The sequence below is a fragment of the Dipteris shenzhenensis genome, chromosome 3 (assembly GCF_047967505.1).
Source record: "Dipteris shenzhenensis isolate YYH24624 ecotype China chromosome 3, Dip_SZ_1.0, whole genome shotgun sequence".
Taxonomy (NCBI): domain Eukaryota; kingdom Viridiplantae; phylum Streptophyta; class Polypodiopsida; order Gleicheniales; family Dipteridaceae; genus Dipteris; species Dipteris shenzhenensis.
The window spans coordinates 57,921,677-57,944,978 of NC_141598.1; the positions used below are offsets into that span (position 1 = coordinate 57,921,677).

The window sequence follows — 23,302 nt, forward strand, 5'->3', positions numbered from 1 at the left end:
TTCTGTGCAGAATTTGGTGATTCTGACACCGCAGACGCGTCCGGAACGGCCCAAAACCCCAAGAATGGCACTGGAAACGCTGGAATCGGACATCCGGAGGCCCGAGGCCCGGAAACGGCCAAAAAAGGCCGAAAAACGCGATTTGTAGAAAAACGCGATTTGGTACTTTTGAGATTTCAAAAGTACCAAATCGCGTTTTTCTGCAAACCGCGTTTTTCGGCCTTTTTTGGCCGTTTCCGGACCTCCGGATGTCCGATTCCAGCGTTTCCAGTGCCGTTCCGGGGGTTTTGGGCCGTTCTGGACGCGTCTGCGGTGTCAGAATCACCAAATTCTGCACAGAAAATAAATTTTTTAAAGATTCAAATTAGATCACCTCATTAATGTGACATGCTTCTACGAACATATAGTACTATTTCTTTTTCTTATTTTCATCTTCTTTTGATGAATTTTCAACGTTACGTTGGCCCACTCCTGATTGGTTGAGAGCCTATTTTCTCTCTCTTCTAAAAGGCCCCAAAATGAGCTCCCTTTTTTCCTAATGCTGCCTAACAAGCATCTAGGAGGCAGGTCGCGTGACCAAGTGCTTCGAAGACTCCAGAGTTGCCCTTAGTGGCATGTAATAGGACTTAGTCTAGATTTTAGACAAGTGGCATGTTGCCAATTTGAAATGAGCTTGAAGCTCTTGTAATATGGATGTTTCATGTAGCAGACAGCTCTACACCGAACTCTTGTAACAGGTTCTCTCTTCAAGAAATAAAATACCTTCGAGGGGGTCCAGCCCGACATGTTGTCTTGGGCCCTAGCTGTGTGTAGAGAGAGAGAGAGAGAGAGCTCTTATGAGTGTTTCTGCAGTAAATTATGAGCGTGAGGTTCCACGAGAGAGCTAGCGATTGCATAAAGAAATGAGAGTGTCTCTGCTGTCTTTTACAAGGGAGTATTTCAATGACTGCTCAAACACTGAGCAAAATGCACAAGCTCTTCCCAAAATGACCTGCGAGAAAATGTATGTCCAATCAAAGGACCCCCCTACAGATAGCTGTCCTGCAAATAACAAGCCCAAAACAAGGGCCAAATGACTGCAAATATGTCCAATGCATTTCTGAGCTGAATTTGTCCCAAATAGTGGCTGTATGCCCCAAATTTGAAAGGACAAATGGGCCAAAACAAAGGGCAAATGCAAATAGACCCCAGTTTTGACTTGCTCAAGAAAGTATCACTGCAAATGTTAGCAAATTGAGAAAAAGCCCCAAATTTTGAGAGGGCAATTATGCCAAAAAGAGGGCGAATGTTGAAAAACCCTAAATTTTGCTGAAATTTTGCAAATGTGATTAGTCTCCTACAATGTGACTGCAATGTCCTACAAATGACAATGCAATGTCTACCAAAAGCCAGATCAGAACTGCTAAAAATAGCAAATTTATGTATTACGCACTCAAGCTGAGTGGAAAAGTGCAAGCAAATCTGCCAAAAGCCTTGTCCTATGCAAAATTGAAGCCCAATGTGAAAAGCCCAAATTTCTAAACAGCAAATTGCAACAAAAGAGGGTTAAAGCAAGAAAAGCCCCAAATATCTACAAATTTCCAACTCTGCCTGCAATGTCCGTCAATGTACGTGAAATGCCCCAATTTGTGACAAGTCAAGCAGTCAGAGAGTCAAATGAGATGACTAGATCTGCAAATTTAGTCTATGAAAAGAAAAGAGACGTTGTACAGAAAATGTATGCTGGTGTACGATAGGAATTCCTAAACCAAGCGTACTGCCAATATCTAAGCGTATGGCAGATTTATGCACCTGTACGGCAGATGGACGGATAGCATACAGTAGCTTGTACATGTAGGTGCAGAGGATGTACAAATAATTGCATGGACTGTTGGCGCCTTGTACAGGACAGGTGTCATATATTTGTACGGACAGAGGTACGACAGTACAGCGCATGTACATGCGCATGTACATATGAATCGTACAGTGGACCGCAAATGGCTGTGCAAACCTGTAAATCTTTACCGACGACCACATGCAGACTTGTACGGATGTGCATTGAAGGCGTTATGGCACTGATGTACGAGATGTACGTCTGTTTGGCAGCACATGTTGCGACACGCAGATTCTTATGCAGAATGCAAATACACCACGTTTCATGTGTTACATCAAATTCCAATTCACAAAGTCTAAAAGGTTCTATCCTAGAAATCACGGGCGATGGCACAATATCAATCCACCCAGCCAATCTCTGTGTAGCATGAACACATGGTCGTCACTTATGTTTGAGGCTCCTGCATGCTAATCCACAAAGCCCACAAATCCCTAGATGGATCTAGTATGCCACATGTCATTCTAGGGTATCTCTTAAATGCATCATTTACCCCTCTCTTGGGATAACATTAGGCACATTTACACATTAAATGCATTTAAGACCCATAGCCTTAGACCCATCTAGTCTGTGCCATGTCACTCTCATCAAGGACCTTGACATCGATTCCTTTGACCATTTACATGAAACACAATAAAATTGAGCATAACATTCCTTCCCTCTTCAAGTGTTAGAAATTACCCAACAAAGGGTACACACAGCGGAAGACTTATAGAAATGCCCAGGAGCTCACACGGTGTGGTGTGGGTTGTGGAATCACAAACTTCTTTACTTAATGTGCATCACATAGATGTGCAGACTCATCAATAGACAATGAACCAGCCAGATAGAGAAACCACCAAAATATATTTCCGTCCAAAACTATGGACACAATACAAAAGATATAGATCCACAGTCCCACCAATGGTGTGGTCCTCTGATCTTACCACAAGGTCCTTCTCCTATCAGCCAGTTATCTCTAGACTCCAGCCCGCGTGCTCCACCTCGAGCGTCTGTAGACTTTCCGTCTAGTGTGTTCTTCTCCACCTTACTGCCTGTGAATCAGCCTAAATGGGCAGCCCCTGCCAAGCTTTGTCTGCAGCACACAAGTCCCCTTGGTCCTCCTGAATGTAGGCTCCAAGATAACTGTTCCACTGCTCCAACCTGCTTGTGAATAGCTGCTCCAGAAGATGATGATCTCAGCACCTTGCTGCCCTAGAAGACAGCCAAGGTCCAGCCCTTCCTGGCTAAGTCTGCAGCCCTTCAAGCACCCTCTCACCTCTTGGATATAGGCCCAGAGGGTGGCTTCCTGCTGCTCCTTTCTGCCCTGGAACTGCTGGCTATGCTGGATATTGAATGCCCTGCCAAAGGGCTCCTTTTATAGGCCCCAAAGGGGCTCAAAACTGACCGACTTTGTCTGTCCATCAACCGACCCCACACCTCCCCATTTATGGGGCTGTGGGCTGCCCTTTTGGGGCTGTGTGCTGGCCAACTTTGATTGGCCAGCCGACCAGCTTGCTAGCCCTATATAAAGGGCAGGGTACTGCTTTATTTGCTTATGCAGGGGGCATTCCACTGGCCAGCCCATAACCAGGCCTATCTGGATGGCTATACCCAGTCCAATCAACCTATCTACACAGGCCGACCCTGCTGCTGCACACCTGCCTTCATTGCGCCATATCCAGAGCATGTTGCAGGCCATGTGCCTGCCCACAAACCTCGCTCAATAGCTCTCCATGTAGGCTTCTGTACCTCAGGATACCCTGCCAACCATGAATGCTCCAGATCTGTCCCAGATCCACACATCCAGGTAATCTCTCTTTGGGCACATCCTGCCCTAGGTCTCCCTCCCCCACGCTCTCCTCATTTGGGGGCTTATAGATGGGGAGGTGACCTTTCCAACATCAGGCATCAATAATAAAATCTGGGAACGCTCTCCGCATCCGATACATGGATTCCCAAGTAACCTCAGATAGAGATAAACCATGTCATGCAACCAACACCGTGGGTATCTTCCGATTGTGTACTTGCATTGTTCCTCGGTCCAAGATTCTTGTTGGTTTGCACCTTGCATTATCCTCTATCTCCTGAAACAAAACAACACGCTCGATTAGTGAGTCACATGGGTGCAAAAACTTCTTTAAACGAGAAACATGAAGGACTGGGTGCACCTTACAACCCTATGGTAATTCCAACTTATAGCCCACCTTGCCTATTCTCTTAAGAATTAACCACAGCCCACAATATCGGGGTGATAACTTAGCATACTCTCCTACAGTCAAAGGCTTGGAGTGTGAAGGAATTCTGAGAAAAACTTAAATTTCCTAACGGATCTGTTTTCATCCGCATATGCCTTAGCTCTATCCATAGCCTGGCGGATGTTAGCTCTCGCAAGTGCTAGCATATCCCGCATTTGGACTGCATAGTTCGCAGCACTAGGCACTTTCTGAGGTATTCCAACCGTGGTTGGATTTACTGGTCTATAACCATAGTTCAGCTCGAACGGGCTCATCCATGTAGAGGAAAGTTTTCTATCATTGTAAGCAAATTCTAATAGTGGCAACCACGTGTCACATTTATGCTGCCTCAATGAAACATATGTTCTCAGCATATCCTCTAAAACCTAGTTGACTATTTCTATTTGACCATCCGTTTCAAGATGATCCCCACTACTCATTCCCAACTCAGTCCTTAGAGCCTCAAATACTGCAATCCAAAAATGACTGGTAAATTTAACATCCCTATCGAACACTATGGATCTCCGTAATCCATGTAGATGAGATATATGTTTAATAAACAAATCTGCAACTTGTGGGGCAATAACAGACTCCCTAGTCGGAATGAAATGAGTCATCTTGGTCAGACGATCAACCACCACAAGGATAGAATCATATCTACCTTGTGTCGTAGGCAAACCAACTATAAAGTCCATAGAAATGGTCTCCCACCTACCTAGTGGGATTTCCAAGGGCTGTAAAAGTCCGGGTGGCTTCACCTGCTTTGCCTTACTCACTTGACACGAAAAACAACGTGTCACATATTCATGAATATGTTTTTTCATTTTTAGCGAAAAGAAATCTCATTTCACAAGATCATACGTCTTCTCGACTCCTAGATGTCCCGCATATGGGCTATCATGGCACTATTGAATGACTCTCTGCCTGAGATCATTCTGATTAGGTACTACTACCATGCCATTTCTTTTCAACATAACATCGCCTATGGTATATCTTGCGGCTTTCCTCAAAGTGCTGAACACTACTCTTAAGTGTTCGCGAAGTTCAGCAATACTTTTGCTGAAAATGAGCATTGGTAAGTCCAAATGGCATTGCCAAAAACTCATAATGTCCAAATCTGCTTCTAAAAGCGGTCTTATGCACATCCTCGACTCTAATACGAATCTAATGATAGCCACACTTAAGATCTATCATGCTGAAAATTATGGTCCCATGTAATGCATCTAGCAAGTCATCGATCCGAGCCATCAGATACTTGTGCCTAACAGTGATATTATTCAACGCTCTGTAATCTATACAAAGGCAAAAAGTATCGTCTTTCTTTCTCTTCAATATCACTGGCAAAGCAAAAGGTGAGAAACTGGGCTGAATCCGTCCCAGCTGAGCTTCTTCACTAAAACTTAATCTATAGGGAGGCCTATTTACAAGTTCTATCCCCTAGATAAATTCAATCTTATGTTAAACACTCCGTTCTAGAGGTAACCCATAAGGCAACTCATCCCTAAAACAGTCAAAGAACAACTCTGCTATTTGATCAGCCAACTTGGCCATCTCCCCATCTTGGGTAATATCAGTGCTAGCCGAAGGACCATCAATCGGCTCTACCGATGCTGTATAAAGATACAAAAACTCTTCTTGAGTTTTTCAAACTTTCATTACAGAAACTAATGGTCCCTGAGGCAAATCCCATTCACCTCGTAAAACATACAGCACATCATTCATCTTGAACTGATAAATGTGCTTTTTCCAATCTATGGCTGGATTCTTCCTAGAAGCCTTACCCAAGGCTATATCTGCGTGAACAAGCCTGGTCATTTTGAAATCCAGCTTCTCCACATAGTCTTGAATTCAAAGTTACAATTGGGTAACCCTTTGGTCCCATACTTCAATTGAACTTCCATCTGCCATCCTGACTGTATATGCATAGTCAAATGGACTAGTCTTTAATTTCAATCTCTTTACGAGCTTGAAGTTAATTACATTGTGCGTTGATGCGGAGTCAAACAACACAATGACATCATGATTGGCCATTTGCCCCTTCATTTTAATTAACTCTGTATCGCTAAAGGCTGTTAACCCCGTTGCTGTGGGCTTTGATAGAATATTATTAGGTCCATTGTTTACTAGCTTACCAACAAACACACTTAACGAAACAGGTACTAACCTCTGAGAAGATCCCGCTAGCTGAATCTGCATCTGTTCTGCTCTAGGACTTCCCTCCATCTCCACATCGCATTCTAAGATCACCATCTCAGCCATCCAATGATCCTTGTTTCGTGGACAATCTTTCCACTGATGAGACTAAACTTTGAAGGCATCCAAAACATAAGCCTTCTCTCCTCGCTTTCTCTTTTTACTCTGGTGTCAAAGAAGATTTTGACCAAGCCCGAGCTGCCATTGTTGTTTCCTTTTCTTTTCACTCTAATGGTGGTACTTGGTTTAGGAGTCTCAACTGGCTTCACCTACTTGGCTTGGCCACTAGGTTGTGAGACACTCCCTTTCTTCTTAAACCTAGTTTTATTTGGGTAATCATACCGAGTCCCAACCTGCACAAACCCACTTAATTTGTGTCCTTTGGCATCCTCATAGGATGGCGCACACTTCCAAATCTTGATTGAGGGAATGCATGTGCCAAAAATCAAATAAGCAGCTGTGATACCACTATTGGGTACGAGAAACAATGGAAACGGAGAGAACAAACAACAAGCTGAAGCAAACGTGAGTACTTGCAAATGGATAATGAGTAAGTACAAAGGGGTGGCCTATATGGCCCCAAAGTCAACCATATGGTTGACCAGTAAAGTCAACCCAAGGGTTGACGCTGTGGCAGGGGACGCAGTCTTCTCGATCTCTAAACCCGCTGAGATATATCCAGAGTGACCCCTCGTCTCTGTCGATCTCCCCTAAGAAAGCTGTGATAGGTCGGACCTCAATAGAATGTGCTCAAGATGCTCTCTGTCTCGCATGTGGTCTCCGCATCCCTCTCTCGACGGCACCGTGTCGGCGAGACATCTTTAGTTTCAACAAACCTCTTCTAGGAGCATGGACTTAATATACATATTTATCTCTCTTTGGTAATCCAAGCTGCCCTCACTTCCTCCTCCTCTACTCCGCCGTGTCTTGAAGCTGACTCAAATGTATAGAAGTATGTGACACGTCATTGTGTTGCCTAGTCACCTCCTACTGCTCTCTGATCTTTCATAGTAGTGTCTCCCTGTGTCAGCACACCTCCATCAACTAGAGCCCAATACAGAGCTGGTCATGGAAGTGGATCAATTGTGAGAGTGGACCGAAGCCGCTCCCATGCAGTTAGAGACAGCGGTAGCGTCTCCGGATCTCATAGTAGGTTAGGCAGGCACAAAGAAAATACTCCTCTATCTCAACCACCCCCAATGTGCATATCACACAGATCCACTGCTCTCTAGGTACACCTACGGCTCTCCTCGCCTCACTGATGATGAATCCCTCCTCTGATACTCTCAGGAAGTGGTTGCGATAGAACTAGATCTTGGTGGGGAGCTCTTGGTCCCCCCTCCAAGTCCGAGATGTATGGAGCTGGAGGAGATCGAACCGTATGATACGATTAAACTCATCTCATGGGATCGACTAAGGTGGCGCGTCCATGCTGTACTGAAAGGGGGGAAGTCTATCCCATCTAGATACCGTGCTTGGCAAGCCATGCGGACATACGTGCATACCATGTTGTCTTCCCTACTCTCTGCTAGTAGTCTAGATGACTCCAGGGCTAGCCTCAATAGTCTCCAATGAGATAAGTCCCAAACTTTGTGGAAGAATGCCACTGTCTAAAAGATGGCATCAACCTAGAGAGGTGTCCTGGCGAACTTTGCCTGTACTATCTCATGCGGAACTGAGGGCTTACTCCAAATCATCCTAGACCCCACAGTCACCTATAGCCGCTCAAATCTCCTCCACTCAGACCTTGCGATATCACCCTCCCAAAAGGATGTTGCATTCATGGCAGTCGGCCGCACTAAAGTGTCGAAGAGCCAGCCCTTTGTTGGTGAATCCTGAAAATGTGCCTAGAAACAATGTCTCTCTAGTCGGGCCAAAGCACTCCGCCCCCATGTGGGTCGTGACATGGCTACCTGAGTCATCGTGAAGATGGGTCCTTTGAAGAGTGCTCCCAAGTATGTGTAGGACTGCTCTATCTCCACTGGCTCACCTCGGCAAGTGAAGCTATGTCGGTGAAGCACTACGCGTGAGGTGTTGAAGATCATAGCCTTGGTCTTCCCAAGGTTGACTATCAGGTCTCTCTCTATGCAGAAAATCTCTAGGGCCTCCAGGTGTCTCTGCAAACCCTCCTCTAAAGATGATATGAGGACTACGTCATCAGCCTATAGCAATCTCTGTATCGTGAGGTCAGCCAAAAGTGATCCCTTGCTCCCTAGGCGGTCTATGAAAGATGTGATCTCATCAATGTCTGAAGAGAGAGGCAGCCATGTTTCACCCCTATCGTGCTCTCAACCCAATCAGATAAACCACCTAGAGCACGAACTCTCCCTCTGACAGACTTATATAGACTCATCACACCCCAAATCAAAGTCTCTGGGATTTGCATCTCATCTAGTCTCCTGATCATACGAGATCGTGGGACGGTGTTGAAAGCCTTCCGAATTCAGTAGACTTCCTGTTATCTGGACTTTGCCTCCTCACTGATAGCTCTCAAAGTGAAGATGTGATCTAAGTGATTGCTTCCTCCGGTATCCTGCCTGCTCTAGTGCCGGCTGCCCCCGTGCCTCTGTATGACTATTGATCTCCCTCTCTAAAACCGATCCATAGTTCTTGGCCAATGCTGGGCATAGAGAACATGTCCAGTGGTACTTGCATCGGTACATCATATAGAGAGCATGCATAAGTGTGCCACACAGTCGGATCAGTGATGGGGATGGGTAGCTTTCCCTCAGATTAGAAGCCCCCATCCAGTGATCGGGTCTCCTCCTCGAAATCATCTGATAATCTCATCCATTCTGTGTGTGAGAAACGCCCATCTCTTATGGCGTGTCAATCGTCGGAACATCCGTTGTGACTCAGATGACGTCAAATGACCCAGGGCTCGCTCCTGTGTGAGATGGGCTCGCGCATCTCTGCACTCGTCGTTAAGCCAAGGGTTTTGAGGCATCCTCCCATCTCGAGCCCATGTGGATCGGGTCATAGGGAAGGATTTGGTGGCAACGTCCTGTACCACTAAGGCAAGGGTGTCCGAGGCATGGGCAAGGTCTATATATTCCCCTAGTAGGGGCGGAAGCTCTGCCGCTAAGTGACTCACATATAGTGGGTCGAGGGCACGGTCAAAGTTGATCTGGATACGAGCAGGCGTGGGAGGAGCCCTCCCTGTGACTAGCATAGTGGCAGAGATATAGAAGGTCAGGTATGAGTGGTCAGCTCCGAGTGGGGGAGGGGGTACAATGAGGTCATGTACCCGTGAGGCAAAAGCTAATGGGCCCAATAGGTAGTCCACTGTACCTATCCCACCGCCATGTGGGAAACAAGTGAGACTCCCAGATGATGGCCATCTCTAAAGGCCATTATAGATTATGAGTTCGTGGACTGCTCCAAACTCAAGTAAGTACCCTGTCACATGTGGGGCATCAGCGGAGTGTCTCAAAATCCCGAGCTCTGCTGCATCTAGCTCGAGATCCATGTGGGGATCTCTCTCATATGCGAAGTCTATCAGGCCCACTTGTCTATCTCATGTCCGTGCATTTAAGTCCCCCAAAAGGAGGGTGTCTCCCTGCTTGGAGAACTCTGCGATGTCCTCATGTATCATCTCATATGGGATGTGTCCCTCTGCAGTGACCTCGCGTGCATATGACAACATGTCTGGGGGAAAGTAGCACACCGCAATGAAGATCGGCCGGGCATCTATTGCTGGGTACAGCAGCTCTGACCTTTTGGATTCTTTTGGCCATTTTTGAAGCTCTTTGTTTCTTTCTTGTGGTTCAAATTTCTCTCCTGGAAAATTCGAGCTATAAATTGATACCCAGGCATACAAGGTGTGTCGAAATGGGTCCCAGAGGGTCAGTTTTGTGTTTCTCATCTAACTTTGAGGTTACTTGTGCATTTTTCGGGATTTGTGTTGTTACTCTATTGCCTTGAGAGGCTGGACACTTAATTTTGGGACTGCCAAACTCAATTGCAAGCTGGATGCTCTGTGGAATGCATTAGACAGCTTTCATTTGGTCACAGAAGCCTTGGAATGCCTTGGGGGTACTAGTTTGTACTTGGATTTGGATGCCTATTGAAGCCAAGGATTGGCTAGAATAGTGGAAGTATTAGTGAAGCAAAGTACGAGGGTGAGCCATTGTTGTAAAGAGCACATTCCATTAACAGAAGTAATAAAGAAATACCAAAAGCGGCGCCAAAGCGTTTGGGGTCAATCATGTCCTTTGCGTATGGTATTTTTGAGCAAGGGCATTCTAGCCTTCCTTCCAGAGTTATAAAGTTTATTTCTCAATGGTTTTAACTAAAAGGAAGTGGCTGAAAGTGATGCATTATGGCTGTAGTTAATGTGGATGACAAATTAGTTGTGGATTACTGCCCTTTAGCTATCTAGATGCTGGTTTCACCCCGTCTTCCTTATCCCCTTATTCCCCTTGTCTACTCTTTCCCGGCGGATAATCACTTTGCCATCCTTGTAAGCAGCCCATTTTCCTGCTTCCCTCGCTGCCATTACTCATGTCATCCCCTCCCTTCTGTGCTCCTGCTGTAGAAGAGTGAGGTCATCATCCACGTAGAGATGCCCTCCTGCTCACGAGGGTAGATCTATCTACCGCAGTCCGGAGTTTCAGCACTAAGGGCCTTGTTGGTATCTCCATCTTCCCTACCCCCCAAGCTGCCTCACACGTAAGGTTGACACCCATCTTGATGAATAAAGCATGAGCATCTTCCATTGCGGTATCTCCCACTGTTAAGCCTCTAACCAGGACATTCAGTGCCTTGCTGGCCCTCCTTTTCTCTTCCTCTAACGTCTCAGAGATGAACTCCTTTTTAGGAGCTGCTGATCCCTTTTTTACTACTTCTGTCCATATGAAGGAGCTGCTGATCCCTTTTTTACCACTTCTGTCCACTCAAGCATCTCTTCTTTTCCCTTAGTGAGCTGTTGTGCGAACTCAGCATGTACGGTAAGCCTGCATGGTAGCCATCTCTTTCTTAAGAGCTGCATTTTCTGCTTTGAGCTCTTCCATGGCTTTGTTGCCCCCATCTGATGTTATGCCCTTCATTTGCTGTAGCTCAACCCCAAGTGTGTGTACTTTGTCTTGAAGCTTGGTCTTCTCACTTTCCCATCCTGCCCTCTCCTTCTCCCACTCTTCTTTCTTGGCCTTTTCCTTCCTCCATTCTTCTTGTACCTTCCCTCCTTGCTTTCTGATCTCAGCTAATGTCTTGTCCACATGCGCTTTCTCTGCCAATAAAGCCATATTTGTGTTCTCCAAATTGTCTATTTTTTCTATCAACACGAGGCAAATTTTGTTAAGGCATGTGAGTACATCTGTAGTACCTTTGTGAGCTGTCCCTGTCCCTGTAGAGATGGCTGCCATGGCTGTGTCCAAAGCTTGTTTTCCCTACGTGTCTGCTACACCCGCTCTTGTAGGCATGGTATCTTTGCAAATTGTATGAGAATGCAGCAACTTTTTGTGACTTACATGAACTGTGTGAGCTGAATTTTGGATTTGTATCTTTGACTTCTTGGTTTTTCTTGGTGTTTGCAGTCAGCAGTGTTGAGGGAGGGATCTGATAGCAGAGGGCAGCACACGGAGGCCCTAGTTCTTTGTACGGAGCATTTAGGTAGGTCCTAGGCTGCTACAGCAGCCAAGCTATGGGCTGCCATTTGTGACCCAAGGCTATTGCGCCATTGGCGCACAGCTCGCTAGCGGGTGCGCAGCGCTGGCAGGCATCCCACACCTACAATGATGTGGAGCAGCAGCCCTATGAGGGCTCGAAGGCAGCATATGCCTTGGAGGGGGTGTGGTGGCAGATCCTAGCAGGCCTGTGTGCCTGTAGCTGGCCTGTGCACCTTGGAGGAGTAGTCACGGAAGGTGGAGAAGGCCCGGGAGCCTTAGAGGTGTCACGGAAGGCACTGGGAGGCGTCACAGTAAGCAGGTCCAGCCCGTGGGGCCGGGAGGCGGGGAAGGAGGGGCTGGGATGGCAGGGAGGAAGGGAGAGGGATGGCGGGGAGGGAGGGAGGGAGGGGGTTGGGATGGCGGAGAGAGAGAGAGAAAAAAAATTAGAGTCTTCAGAAGACCGATGGGTCTATGAGACTGAAAGAAAACCTGATACAAATCACAGTAAGGGTGGAGCTACTGAAACGAGCATCATCACCCGTGCTGAATCCTAAGTCTGATCATACATAATCAAATACATCTGGATGTAACAATGAAAAGAAAAGGACTGGAGCGGAGCGGAATCCTCCGTATGTCATGTCACCCTGGCTGGTGCATAGCCGATCATGGGACACTGGTGCCCGTCAAGGGGTGCTGTGCGTCTCGATCTCCTGGACGAGGCTCGACGCAAGACCAGAGCCACCGTGACTCCCGTGGGACGTATCCCGGGTCTAAACAATGACGAAAGGTCCCCCAGAGTGATATGTGTGTCCCCTCGATGTCTCATGTGTCGTGCTGCGATCGTCGGGTTGGGGTCTTTGTCACGTCGACGGCTAGAGACTGGACGATCAATGTCACTCCATGGGAAGAACTCTGTGATCCTGCTCTGAGAGGTGTCTGATGATGTGGCCAAGCCCCGTCGCCTGAGTAAGTACTCTCTATGTCGGACTCCCTCGTGAATGAAGGCCGCGAGGCATCTCTGATCTGGGTAGGCGCGACGAATCTAAAAAGGAGCCCGGAGCCGTCTCTGAAGAGGCAGTGGTAGCGACCTCGAATCTCGTAGTACACTGGGCACCTGAAAATAAAATGCTCCTCCGACTCAACCTCCTGACAGTCGCACAATATGCATACGCGATGCTCCCTAGGAATCCCCTCTGCTCTACCGCTCTCTATGCGGAGGCGGTGTGATGATACCTGAAACTGTCCGATGGAGATCGTGAGTGAGGCATATGAAGTTCAGTGTACCCCGGTGGTGTGATGAATCCCTCCTCCGAAATGCGAAGACAGTAATCTCTGTAGAAACTCAGCTTCACTGGAAGCTCCCTCAGCTCCAACCAGGTCCTAAAGGTGTGTAGCTACAGGAGATCCTCTCGAATGACCTGGTTGGTATGTGGCCCAATCGGGATGGTGGATGGGAGTACCGGAGGGACATCTGAACTGTACTGAAAAGGAGGTATCCTATCGATGTGGAACCCTAGTCTCACAAACCATCTGTGAGTCTGTGCATACCAGCACGCTCGTCTCCCTCTGCTGCCAACCTCATGGAGGAATTGAGAGCCAACCATGGCAACCTCTGTCTCCCTTATGTGCAGTCCCCATATGATCTAACCCGGTGTAGATATGTGATGGTCTGAAAGGCTGCATCTAGCTAGAGTGGAGAAGCACCAAATTCGGCCTAAATGATGTGATGTGGTACAGACGGTTTCCCCCGGATCATCCGAGAGAGCATAAGGGTCTGCAAGCGCTCCACCCGTGTCCACTCTATCTCTGACATGTCAGGCCCCCAACAAGGGCTACCATACATACCGACTGGTCAAACCAAGGAGTCGAAGAGAAGAGCCTTGGTCCGAGGGTCTTGAAAGTGGGAGTGAAAGCATTGTCTCTCTAGCCGAGCCAGTGAGGCGTATCCACTACTCAGTCTGGCCTGCATCGCTGGTCTCATCGTGAAGATCGGGCCGGAGAAGATGACTCCCAAGTAAGTGTATGAGAATACGATCTCAACTGGTGACCCACCCAAAGTAAAAGTAAACTGCTTCCGTTGCACGTTTGCTCGAGAGGTGTTAAAGATCATGACCTTGGTCTTGCCAAGGTTGACCTCCAAATCATGGGATAAACAAAAATCCTGCAGTGCATCCAGGTGTCGCTGGAGCCCCTCGGGTGTGGACAACAAGAGTGCCACGTCATCTGCATAAAGAAGAATCATGATGATGATCCCGGCAAGTGAGCAACCGGTCCCTCCGAACGTCCCCATGAAAGTCTCAAGCTCATCGATGTAGAGGCCAAACAAGGTCGGTGATAAGGGACAACCCTGTTTGACCCCTATGGTACTCAAGATCTCATCTATCCAACCTGCGCATGTACGAACTCGGCCTGAGACTCTCTCATACAGTGCCATGACTGCCCAGATGATCTCATGATCAAATCCCAGTGTCTATAGGCGTGTGATAAGACGAGCTCGAGGTACTGTGTCAAAGGCTTTGCGGAAATCCACAAAGCAACAGTATAACCTCTCCTTTCGTGATCACGCCTCCTCAATGACACTCTTGAGTGTGACTCGTGAGTATGTGATCCATAGTCCCATGGTCTCACCTGAAACCGGCCTGACCCTCTGCTCTGAGCCCTCTCATCTCTGCGAATAGGCTGACCGATGCATCCAATACAGCTGCATAGATCTTGGACATCACATGTCCAATCATGATAGTCCTGTAGTTACTCGGGTCCATGGGACCCCCTACCTTGTGGATGGGGGTGATGGTGTTGAGTGTCCAAGTGCGGGGGAAGCCAAGGCATACAGCGTCATTGAATAGCTTTGCTAGGATCGAGGCTAACGTGTCGATCCCATATGCGATAAACTCAGTGCATAGCCCCTCGTGATCCTTAGCTCGGCCATTGTGCACTTTCAATGTTGCGTCCTTGACTCCTCCTCTGGTAAACAACATGCAAGTGGTGGGACGAGGTGTGTGTATGAGGTCTGGAGTGGGCTGGTGTGGGACATCATATAGATGGTGTGCATACATGTGCCAGACTCTCGTGTCGGTGAGGGGTGATGAGGACCTACGCTCAAGGAATCTCCGCCAAAATTCCTTAGAGTTGTTGCTGTACAAGATGTGCAGCAGCTCCTCCTCATTTTGCAAAGAAAAGCCTGCTTCTTCCGACGTACGAGACGTCAGTACTTGCGTACCGTGTCTGGTGTGTTCAAGAGGTGACATCTGGTTTCAAGTCGAAGCTGTCGGCGATAAGCCTTGCACTCCGCATCGTACTAATTGTTGCAGGGTACAGAACCAAGAGGTGGTGGTCTAGTGGACTGTGTGGTGTGGGGAAAGATTTGGAGGGCAGCCTCGGGGAGTGTGCGACTAATCAGGGCAGCACGGTCCTCTATGAGTGGTATGTGATCGATGTAGGTTAGGAGTCTGTTTAGGTGTCCAGAGTAGGCCGGTGAGAGGCTGTGATCAAAGTGTATGTCGTGGTAGGTGTCGTGCTTCCTATGTGGTGTGTGTGGTGTGGCTAAGCGTGGGGTGGCGATAGTGAAGAATAGGTATGTGTGATCAGCTCCTGGAGGGAGTGGTGCTACGGTGAAGTCGGTGATACATGAAGTGAAGGTAGGGGATCCCATGATGTAATCTACTACACTAGTGCTCCCCCCGTGTGGGAAGCAAGTAAAACCACCTCAGGAGGGCCATAGGTCGAGCCCACTGTAGATGATGAGATCATGTATCCTGCCCAAATCAAGGAGCGTGTGTCCATATGGTGTAACAGGCCCGTGTCGGTCCGATAAGGTCCTAGTCATACCTGCTCCATCTAGGTCCATGTCTGGCAGCATAATAGAGTCATCTCGAAAGTCCATGAGTGGTGCCTGTCGCGTACTCGTCCTGGCGTTGAAGTCCCCAACAAGGAGAACTTTCCCACGGGCTGAAAGGTCTGGGATATCCTGATGTAAGGGTGCATATGGCGATGTCTCACCCTCTTCTTGTGCCACTCTGGCAAAGTGGGATGTGTCTGGCGGGAAGTAGCATATTGCTATGAAAAGGTCACGGGTGTCTGTGCGTCGGATCCGGATCCACATGAATCGGAAGTGTACGTCCTTTCTCTCAATGGAGATGGCTCCAACGAGGGAAGACCTGTACAATACTGCGACCCCGCCTGATCCTCGAACTCCTCCTGTATCCCTCGTCTCATCCCTGAAGGCTGACTCCCATGTGTATCCACTGGCTATCGATAGTGGACGCTCTGGGCTCTGGTGTGTCTCCGTGTAAAAGACTATGTCTCGTCCTGTATAAGACTCCGAGGAGTTCCCTGGGTTTGACCATAAGGTGCCATTACAGTTCCAAATGGTGCAGCCTAGGGTCTCGGAAACCTGAGTCTCATAGGCCCCGTCCCCCTAGGGGGTACGGGTGGGAGCCCGATGGGTGACGGTCAACAACCTACCATCTCGGACCACGGCCCATTTCCTCTCCTTGCAGGCAACATCCCGCTGTTGCAGAAGACCTCGTCACTCCTCAATCTGTAGTGGTGTCAAGTCCTCGTCCATGGACAGGGTGGGATGCTCTCATCGAGAGGCTCGGCGTCGGAGTGTCGCTAGTCGAGCATGTGAATCTCTGAAGCGAATGACTAGGGGCTGCTCTCGGCTGGGATCTCTCCCAACACACCATGCTCCCTCTATGCCATGGTCGGGGACCCTCATGGTGGTGGTCACAAAGGTAATCGCCTCCTCCATGGGCGTCGTAGTGGTGCTGGTGTTGTCTCATGTGATCCCTCGTATCCGAATGTTGAGGGCCTTCGAAGCCCTCTGCTACTGCTTTTGTATGGCGGTTGAAACGGTTGCCTTTGCGGGCTCCCGTTTTGCCACATCCACCCATCTAGTCGTCTCTGCTATAGCCGACTGTATCGTGGCTATCTATGCCTCCATCTCTGTGACTGGGGTCCCTCCAGGCGCTGCTCTAAGGGTCCCGAGCTCCTCTCGAAGCTGTAATGTCATGTCTGAGTCCCTGGATAAGGGTGCCCTGCTCATGTATAATGCGGGCCTGCTCCTGGGTGTATCAGGCCTGCTCCTGGGTGTAATGTGTCAGCTCTACTTGACGGGCCCGGATGCTGTGTATCTCAGCCAATAGGGAGTCCCAAGCATCTGGCGGGGGCCTAAGATGTCCTAGTCCAGGTGGGAACTGGATCTCGAGAGGGGTTGGAATGAAGGTGGGATGTTGAGGTTGTACTGAGGGTGGGGACAGTATGATCTGGGTGGAGGAGTGATATGTAGGAGTAGCGAGGTCGGACGAGGTGATGAAGGATGGCTGACTGAGAGGTAGAGGTGATACGAGGGGAAAGTACTATGGAGCCATGGCTGATGGGGCCAGTGGTGAGGCTACTGGAGAGGAGACCTGTGATGATGATGCAGGAGAGGGGGAGGAGAGAGGTGGCGTAGATGATGAGGCGGATGATGGTGGTGAAATAGTGGTGGTAACCATGGAGGTCGAGGATGTGGTGAGCGGCATGGGCTTTGGGTGGGCCCCTTTCTTCTGGGCCGCGGTGCTGTCCACTGTCAAACCGCTCCGGTTGCTGCCTTTGTTCAAGTCCTCCAAATTGAGTTGCTTTTGTGTTTTCGCCTTGTCACCGTTCCCCTTCCCCATCTCCACGCGTATGCAGATTTGGATCGAGGGGTCTCCCGCCTAGTCTCCTGTCCTCATCCCCCTGGACCTTTATGTGGAAGTACTGGGGGACTGCAAGATGGCTGCCTTGGGATGGGGAGGGATACATGTCACATGCCTCAAGAAGCGAATACCGCAGGTTGAATGGGGTGAAAATGATATCAATAGCATCACGAACAAAAGTGCAGCTACTTCAGAGAGAGGGTCTTGAGAGTCAAGATTCTCAGACCAATACATAAGTTGAAGGGTAAAAAAATCTGCATATCTAAGGAGCTCATCCAATTCAGCTCAAACAAAGGACCATTGAACTCACTAAAGTGAAGGACGCACGTAAAGTGGGTAAATGGGCGGTGTATTGGGATGGGCAAGCATTGATTAGGGATTTCAAATCCAAAATCAAAGACTCTGTCGTAAATTGATGTTATTCAAGGCATTTTATGATAGTATTAGAACATAGCTATGCTTATAAACTAGCGAGGAGCTGCTTTATGTGCTCCACCGACTTTCTGGTTAACCAAATGAGTAAGTCACTTCTTGGTGTGTCTCATAGGCTCATGAGGCCTCTTCAAGACGTAAATATCTCTCTCTCTCTCTCTCTTCTAACCCCCCCGCTAACCCCCACGCTACCCCCTGCTACCCTTCTCGCTAACCCCCCCGCCCCCTCGCTACCCCCCCCCCGGGGTCCCCGCTACCCCTCTCTACCCCCCGCTACTCCCTCCGCTAACCCCCCCGCTACCCCTCTCTACCCCCCGCTACCCCCTCCGCACCCCCTCACCACCCCCCCTCCCCCCCCCCCCTGTTTTTTTTTCTTTTTTTTCCCGGGGGGGGGGGGGGGGGGGAGCAGCTTCGGCCTCCTGCAATCCCTTCTTTGCCCCCATAATGAAGGGAACACTCTATTGAATTTGTTGTTGGCGTCAGCAACCGTTTTTTGCTTGATTGAGCTTACTTGGTTGGTGATCATCTCAGTATTGTGCTGGTGGAGATGCATTGCACTTGTGTATAACCTCTGCAATGATTTCATGCTTTCCATTACTTTCCATATCCTGTATTTTTCTCCCAAGGGCTGCAAGTTGAAGCTTGAGCTCTCTAATTTCTTCTTGCAAGTAGTGAATTTGGTCTGAGATGATCCTCCATGTTTGGTATGTCTTTACATAGGGGGTAGGTGTCGACAAGGCTGAAAAAACTGAATATGAAGGCTTGTTTGTAGGAGTCGAAGTGGCAAACATCTTCATCTGGGGAGTGAGCTCCATAGTGGCCTGCATAAATCTGAGTGCCCCACTGCTAGCTTGGGCCAAGGGTTCAGCCCAACCTGGGGTGGTAGTAAAAAGCGTATATCTGTGAGCTAAAATACGAACTGAGCAAGAGTCAACCTGAGGACCTGAGAAAGGGCTGGGCAGCACAGCAACTTGGTACCGGGAGCTAGAGTGGCAGTGGAGTGGCGGCTCGATTGTACAATGATCCGCTATCAGATAAACATGTGCGGCCCCCTTGACCTAAGTTGAGTTGCCGCTAGCACCGTGACGACCTAGCCTATCGAGGCTGAGCTATTGCTAGCGGCGCAATGCCACAGCCCATTGAAGGTGGCTGGAGACGAATGAGGGCAAGCCTAAGTACAAAGAGACGAGAGGAGCTAGATGGGAGGAGCTTTTGACTAAACGATGGGGTCCTTCATTGGTCCAGCAAATAGAACAAGAACAAAGAGCAAAAAACTTGTACAGCCCACCAATGTGTGACTATCTGAGAGAGAGAGAGAGAGAGAGAGAGAGAGAGAGAGTTGGCTATAGCAAGCAACTATCTTTATTTCTAGCATGGTGTGAGGATGGTTGAGACTCCTTAGAAGAAGATCTCAGTTTAGATCTGAAGGGTGGGTACCTTTGCGAGATTTAGATAAGTGTGCCGTGGTCAAGTAAGGGATTGCAAGGTGTTTGTATCAATTGCATCTTCCTGTGTCTATTCCAGGAGATTCAACCCAAGATACATGCGAAGATTCCAAACTGTGGAAAAGCAGGTAAAGTAGATGGGGACAACTATTCTATCCACAACGTGAAGTTGTGGAGCCACTTGGCGGCAAGGAAGTTATGGAAGGTGGCAACAAAAGGGGATCTTAAACCCCAGGACACCGTGAATGCAACAAGAAAGGTAACAAAACTTTGACCAAGGGTAGTATTCGAGCTACATATCTGAGATAAATTCATGGTAGTAGCCTACTCTACCTAGAAGCTCCAAATCTGTTGGATGTTTACAAGAGCCGGAAGCTGTCGGGTTCACTCAAAATTAACTGGATCTACAATCATTCCTCTATAGCTTATAACATCCCCTAATAAAACCCAAAAAAACTCTAAACATGCACTTTTTTGGATTCAGAGCAAAGAAATGCATTTTAACAAGTTGAAGAGGCACTCTTTAGCTTCTCTACAAGAAGGTGTGGGAGTGCTGACAGTCAGTCATCCTCTGAGAGGAGGTTCCCAAAGGAACCTACAAGATTCAAGATCAGAACTGAAACACTTTCTAAAAGTATACGAGAACAGTGAAATGAAATTTCATTTTGAAGTCTCTGAGAGTTGCATCTTCTTACAGCATAAATTGCTTGCCAAAATAAAATTTATATGCACACCACGTCGTAAGTATGGGAGTACATCATAAAGAGGTTTATAAGCTTTGAGGTCTTACTGACCAGGCCTCTTTTATGACTCAGACTCGTTTACTGCTCATAGATAATACACGAAATGTCCTTACATATGTTGTATCTATTTAGACACTTCAAAAACAATCACTCACATTCATAATATGCACTCTCTCCACAAAAATCTACTCAATAGCTGATTGCAGGATAATGGACATAGAAGGGAAATGTGTGATTCAGGGAGAAAAAAAATGTGAACAGTCAGGAGCAATTTAAAATCAACATACCATTGTGCTTCACACAATTCACAAACCAGGCAAGTGTCACAACATAAAGTCCCCTTCTCAGTCCATGCTTTAAAGCATGTTCATATTTCCTTCCTCCAAAGCTGTAAGAGAATCAAGGATTGCTTATTTGAGACAGCACATTAAAAAAACATGCTTGTCAATTTAGTCAGCTTTAGCAAAGTCGAAAAGATTCTTTGAAAAGCTGGAAAGCTTTGCTGAGGATATTTGCACAACAAGGTGAGTGCACTGCGGATGCAGATCTGGACTATATAGACCACCCATTCGCATTGTGGCTTCCTGCACTTGTTTGCGAGCATCTGCACAATGAGTAAGGATAGAGTGAGGAGTCTGGCTATGGAGCTGTCAAAAAAAGTAACTCATTGCTGCATGAATAGTGAGAATGTACCCAAGCAAAGTAAAAATAACTGGACATTCTACAAATTGAAATACCAAAAATTGTGCTATAAACACTTTGATTTTCAACAAATTCTAGCTGAAGTTGGAGTGCCTATCAGACATCCAGAGCCCCAATGGCAATATGGATGTTATGGAAGCCTACCGTCACACTTGGCCATAGCCACAGGCTGCAGCATGTCATATGCTTGAAGCATACCTATCAGCTTCCAGCTCCCTATTTCAAGGCCTTTTAAAAACCATGACCAACAGCTAAAGAAAGTCAGCCACATAATTGAGGTGCAAATTGCATAGGCTGAATCACCCACAAGGTAGATATTCATGGATCTGAGACGCATGTTGCTTATAAAACAAAAAATGTGTTGGGGGTTTGATACTTATTTCCATGCTTTGATCAACAGAATACAAGTCGTACTTATAAAGGCGAATCTCAGTGAAGAAGCTGTGTCCACATCCATGGTATTACATTCATCCACCTATCTGGCATCAAAACTGCCTCCATACACAGGTATTCTTGTTCTGCACTAAAAGTTTTACCGAAAAATATTGCAACAAAACATAAAAGACAACATAGAAGAACACGGAAACATTGAATGCAGCAGATAACAAAATTTTATTGAAAACATCATTTTATAGTCCATTCGTTTCAAGACCAACTGGCACCTAGACTTTGCATCTATCAAACCAGGTTTATTCCCATATACTATCATCATGCAGTACGTGTAGGGTGAAGAGCATCCTAGACCATGCTTCAGTTTTGCAAATGAAAAGGGAAATTTGAGTGGACAATGAACACTAGTACTAGAGAGAAGAGCTATTGAAAATCCCAATAGTCAAGCAGATGCACAATTGAGGATATAAAGATCCAGCTGCCTGGGATGTCAACTTATAGGACAGAAACATACTAGGCCTGTATCATTAGAGAAGAATATGAGAAAACTTTTCTCTCTGAGCGCCAAAACTCAGGGTCGCCAGATAGCCTAACCTGGTGCACACAAATTGGGTATAGGTTTTAGTGTGTGTACCAACATCCTGGAATTGAAGGATGAAAAACCGATTCATAAGGTGGCATGACTCAAGGTTATATGTCCTCTTAGGGGCAACGTCATCAAGACTGCAGTAATTGCACATTTAATGACACCTCATTGTATACATGGTGTATTAACCTTAGGTCATGCTTTTATAGGAGGATGCAGACTACCTAAACCTAACCCGTTTTGATAGTACTGCAACCCTAGTTCCCTGCATAAATTTTTAAGGATTTTTTTTTACTAATATTTGATGCACTTGGCAGTTTACTCCACCAGAGTAATGAGGGTGTGATTCACAAGACACTTTGGGCAAAACAACTCTAGGGATTCCCCAAGAAGGTGAACAGCTCCACCTTGAAAGAAGAAGTCGAATCAGCCCTCGAAATGGTCACTTACCATTTTTAATCAATGGCAAAATACTTCACCAGAAAAATAGTTTCAATGAAAAAACAAGACACGACGGAGAAGCTCTTAAGGAGCTTTGAGTTCCGGATACTTGACAGGGACCAGTTGGTCGACTTGCTATTTCTAGTTAGTGGCCATTAAATGAAATAGCCAGAGTTTTTGCAATAACAAGTCTTCCCCCTGGATATGAAGAGGTATCAAGACTATTCATGGTTTGGGTAATACATCAAATCTCAATTATAACTTTAATTCACTTTATTTCTATTTTTATTTAATAGAGTAATGAAACTAAGTTGGGGCATTTTGAAGATGAAGTTACCATGCACAGGTAGCTAGGATCCCAGTAAGAGTCATGGTGTCTTTGAAACACGTACGAGATCTGCTTCTGATGCTCCTTTCTGTAGGATGGCGCTGTGAACGACATGAGGCAGCCTGATGCCGGGTTGCTGCAATGATGTTGTCTCAGATGGAGCAGGTGCTAATTAACCCTCCTGCTGACTAGAACGCCTGAAAATCAAGGACTCAATGCTGTCAAATACTACTATGAAGAAGAAGTCTATGATTTGCTGCTACCAGCACATAGCCTCAAATCTCTACACTGTCTTGTGGCTACAATCCCACGACCTGCCTCAACCTAGAATCTATGATTCCGAGTTCTTGAGCTGGCCCGGGGTGATCCGTATTACATGAGAGAGATGGTTCTATGGGTATCTTGCTACCTGAATGAAGTTGTCCTCGCTCAAGTGGAGGAAATGCTCCCTATAGAAAGCCATCTTGGTCCCCATGTGGCTATGGAGGAGAGATCCATGTCCTATGGATGTATACCTACCATAAGTCAAATGATGTGATGAGTCTCCTACTGTGTCATAGGCAGGAAGGGAGTTTCTAGCGGGTACTGATATGGTAGTAAATGATCAATTAACATGTCTTGCAATCGGAACCATCTGAAGACACATGCATACCAGCATTGTTCATCTCC

General features: G+C 47.2%; 1 protein-coding gene across 2 annotated transcripts in view; it reads right to left on the bottom strand.

Moving 5' to 3' along the window:
* The window catches only part of LOC147904069 (BRCT domain DNA repair protein), a 48,839-nt gene that overhangs the window by 19,929 nt on the left and 5,608 nt on the right, over nucleotides 1-23,302 (bottom strand). For both annotated transcript variants that reach the window (XM_087370352.1, XM_087370351.1), the window contains exons 2-3: nucleotides 20,698-20,790; nucleotides 20,474-20,575 (exon numbers count right to left, since the gene is read on the bottom strand). In XM_087370352.1, coding sequence (XP_087226478.1) covers nucleotides 20,474-20,575; nucleotides 20,698-20,790 — 195 coding nt within the window. The remainder of the gene's footprint in view (nucleotides 1-20,473; nucleotides 20,576-20,697; nucleotides 20,791-23,302) is intronic.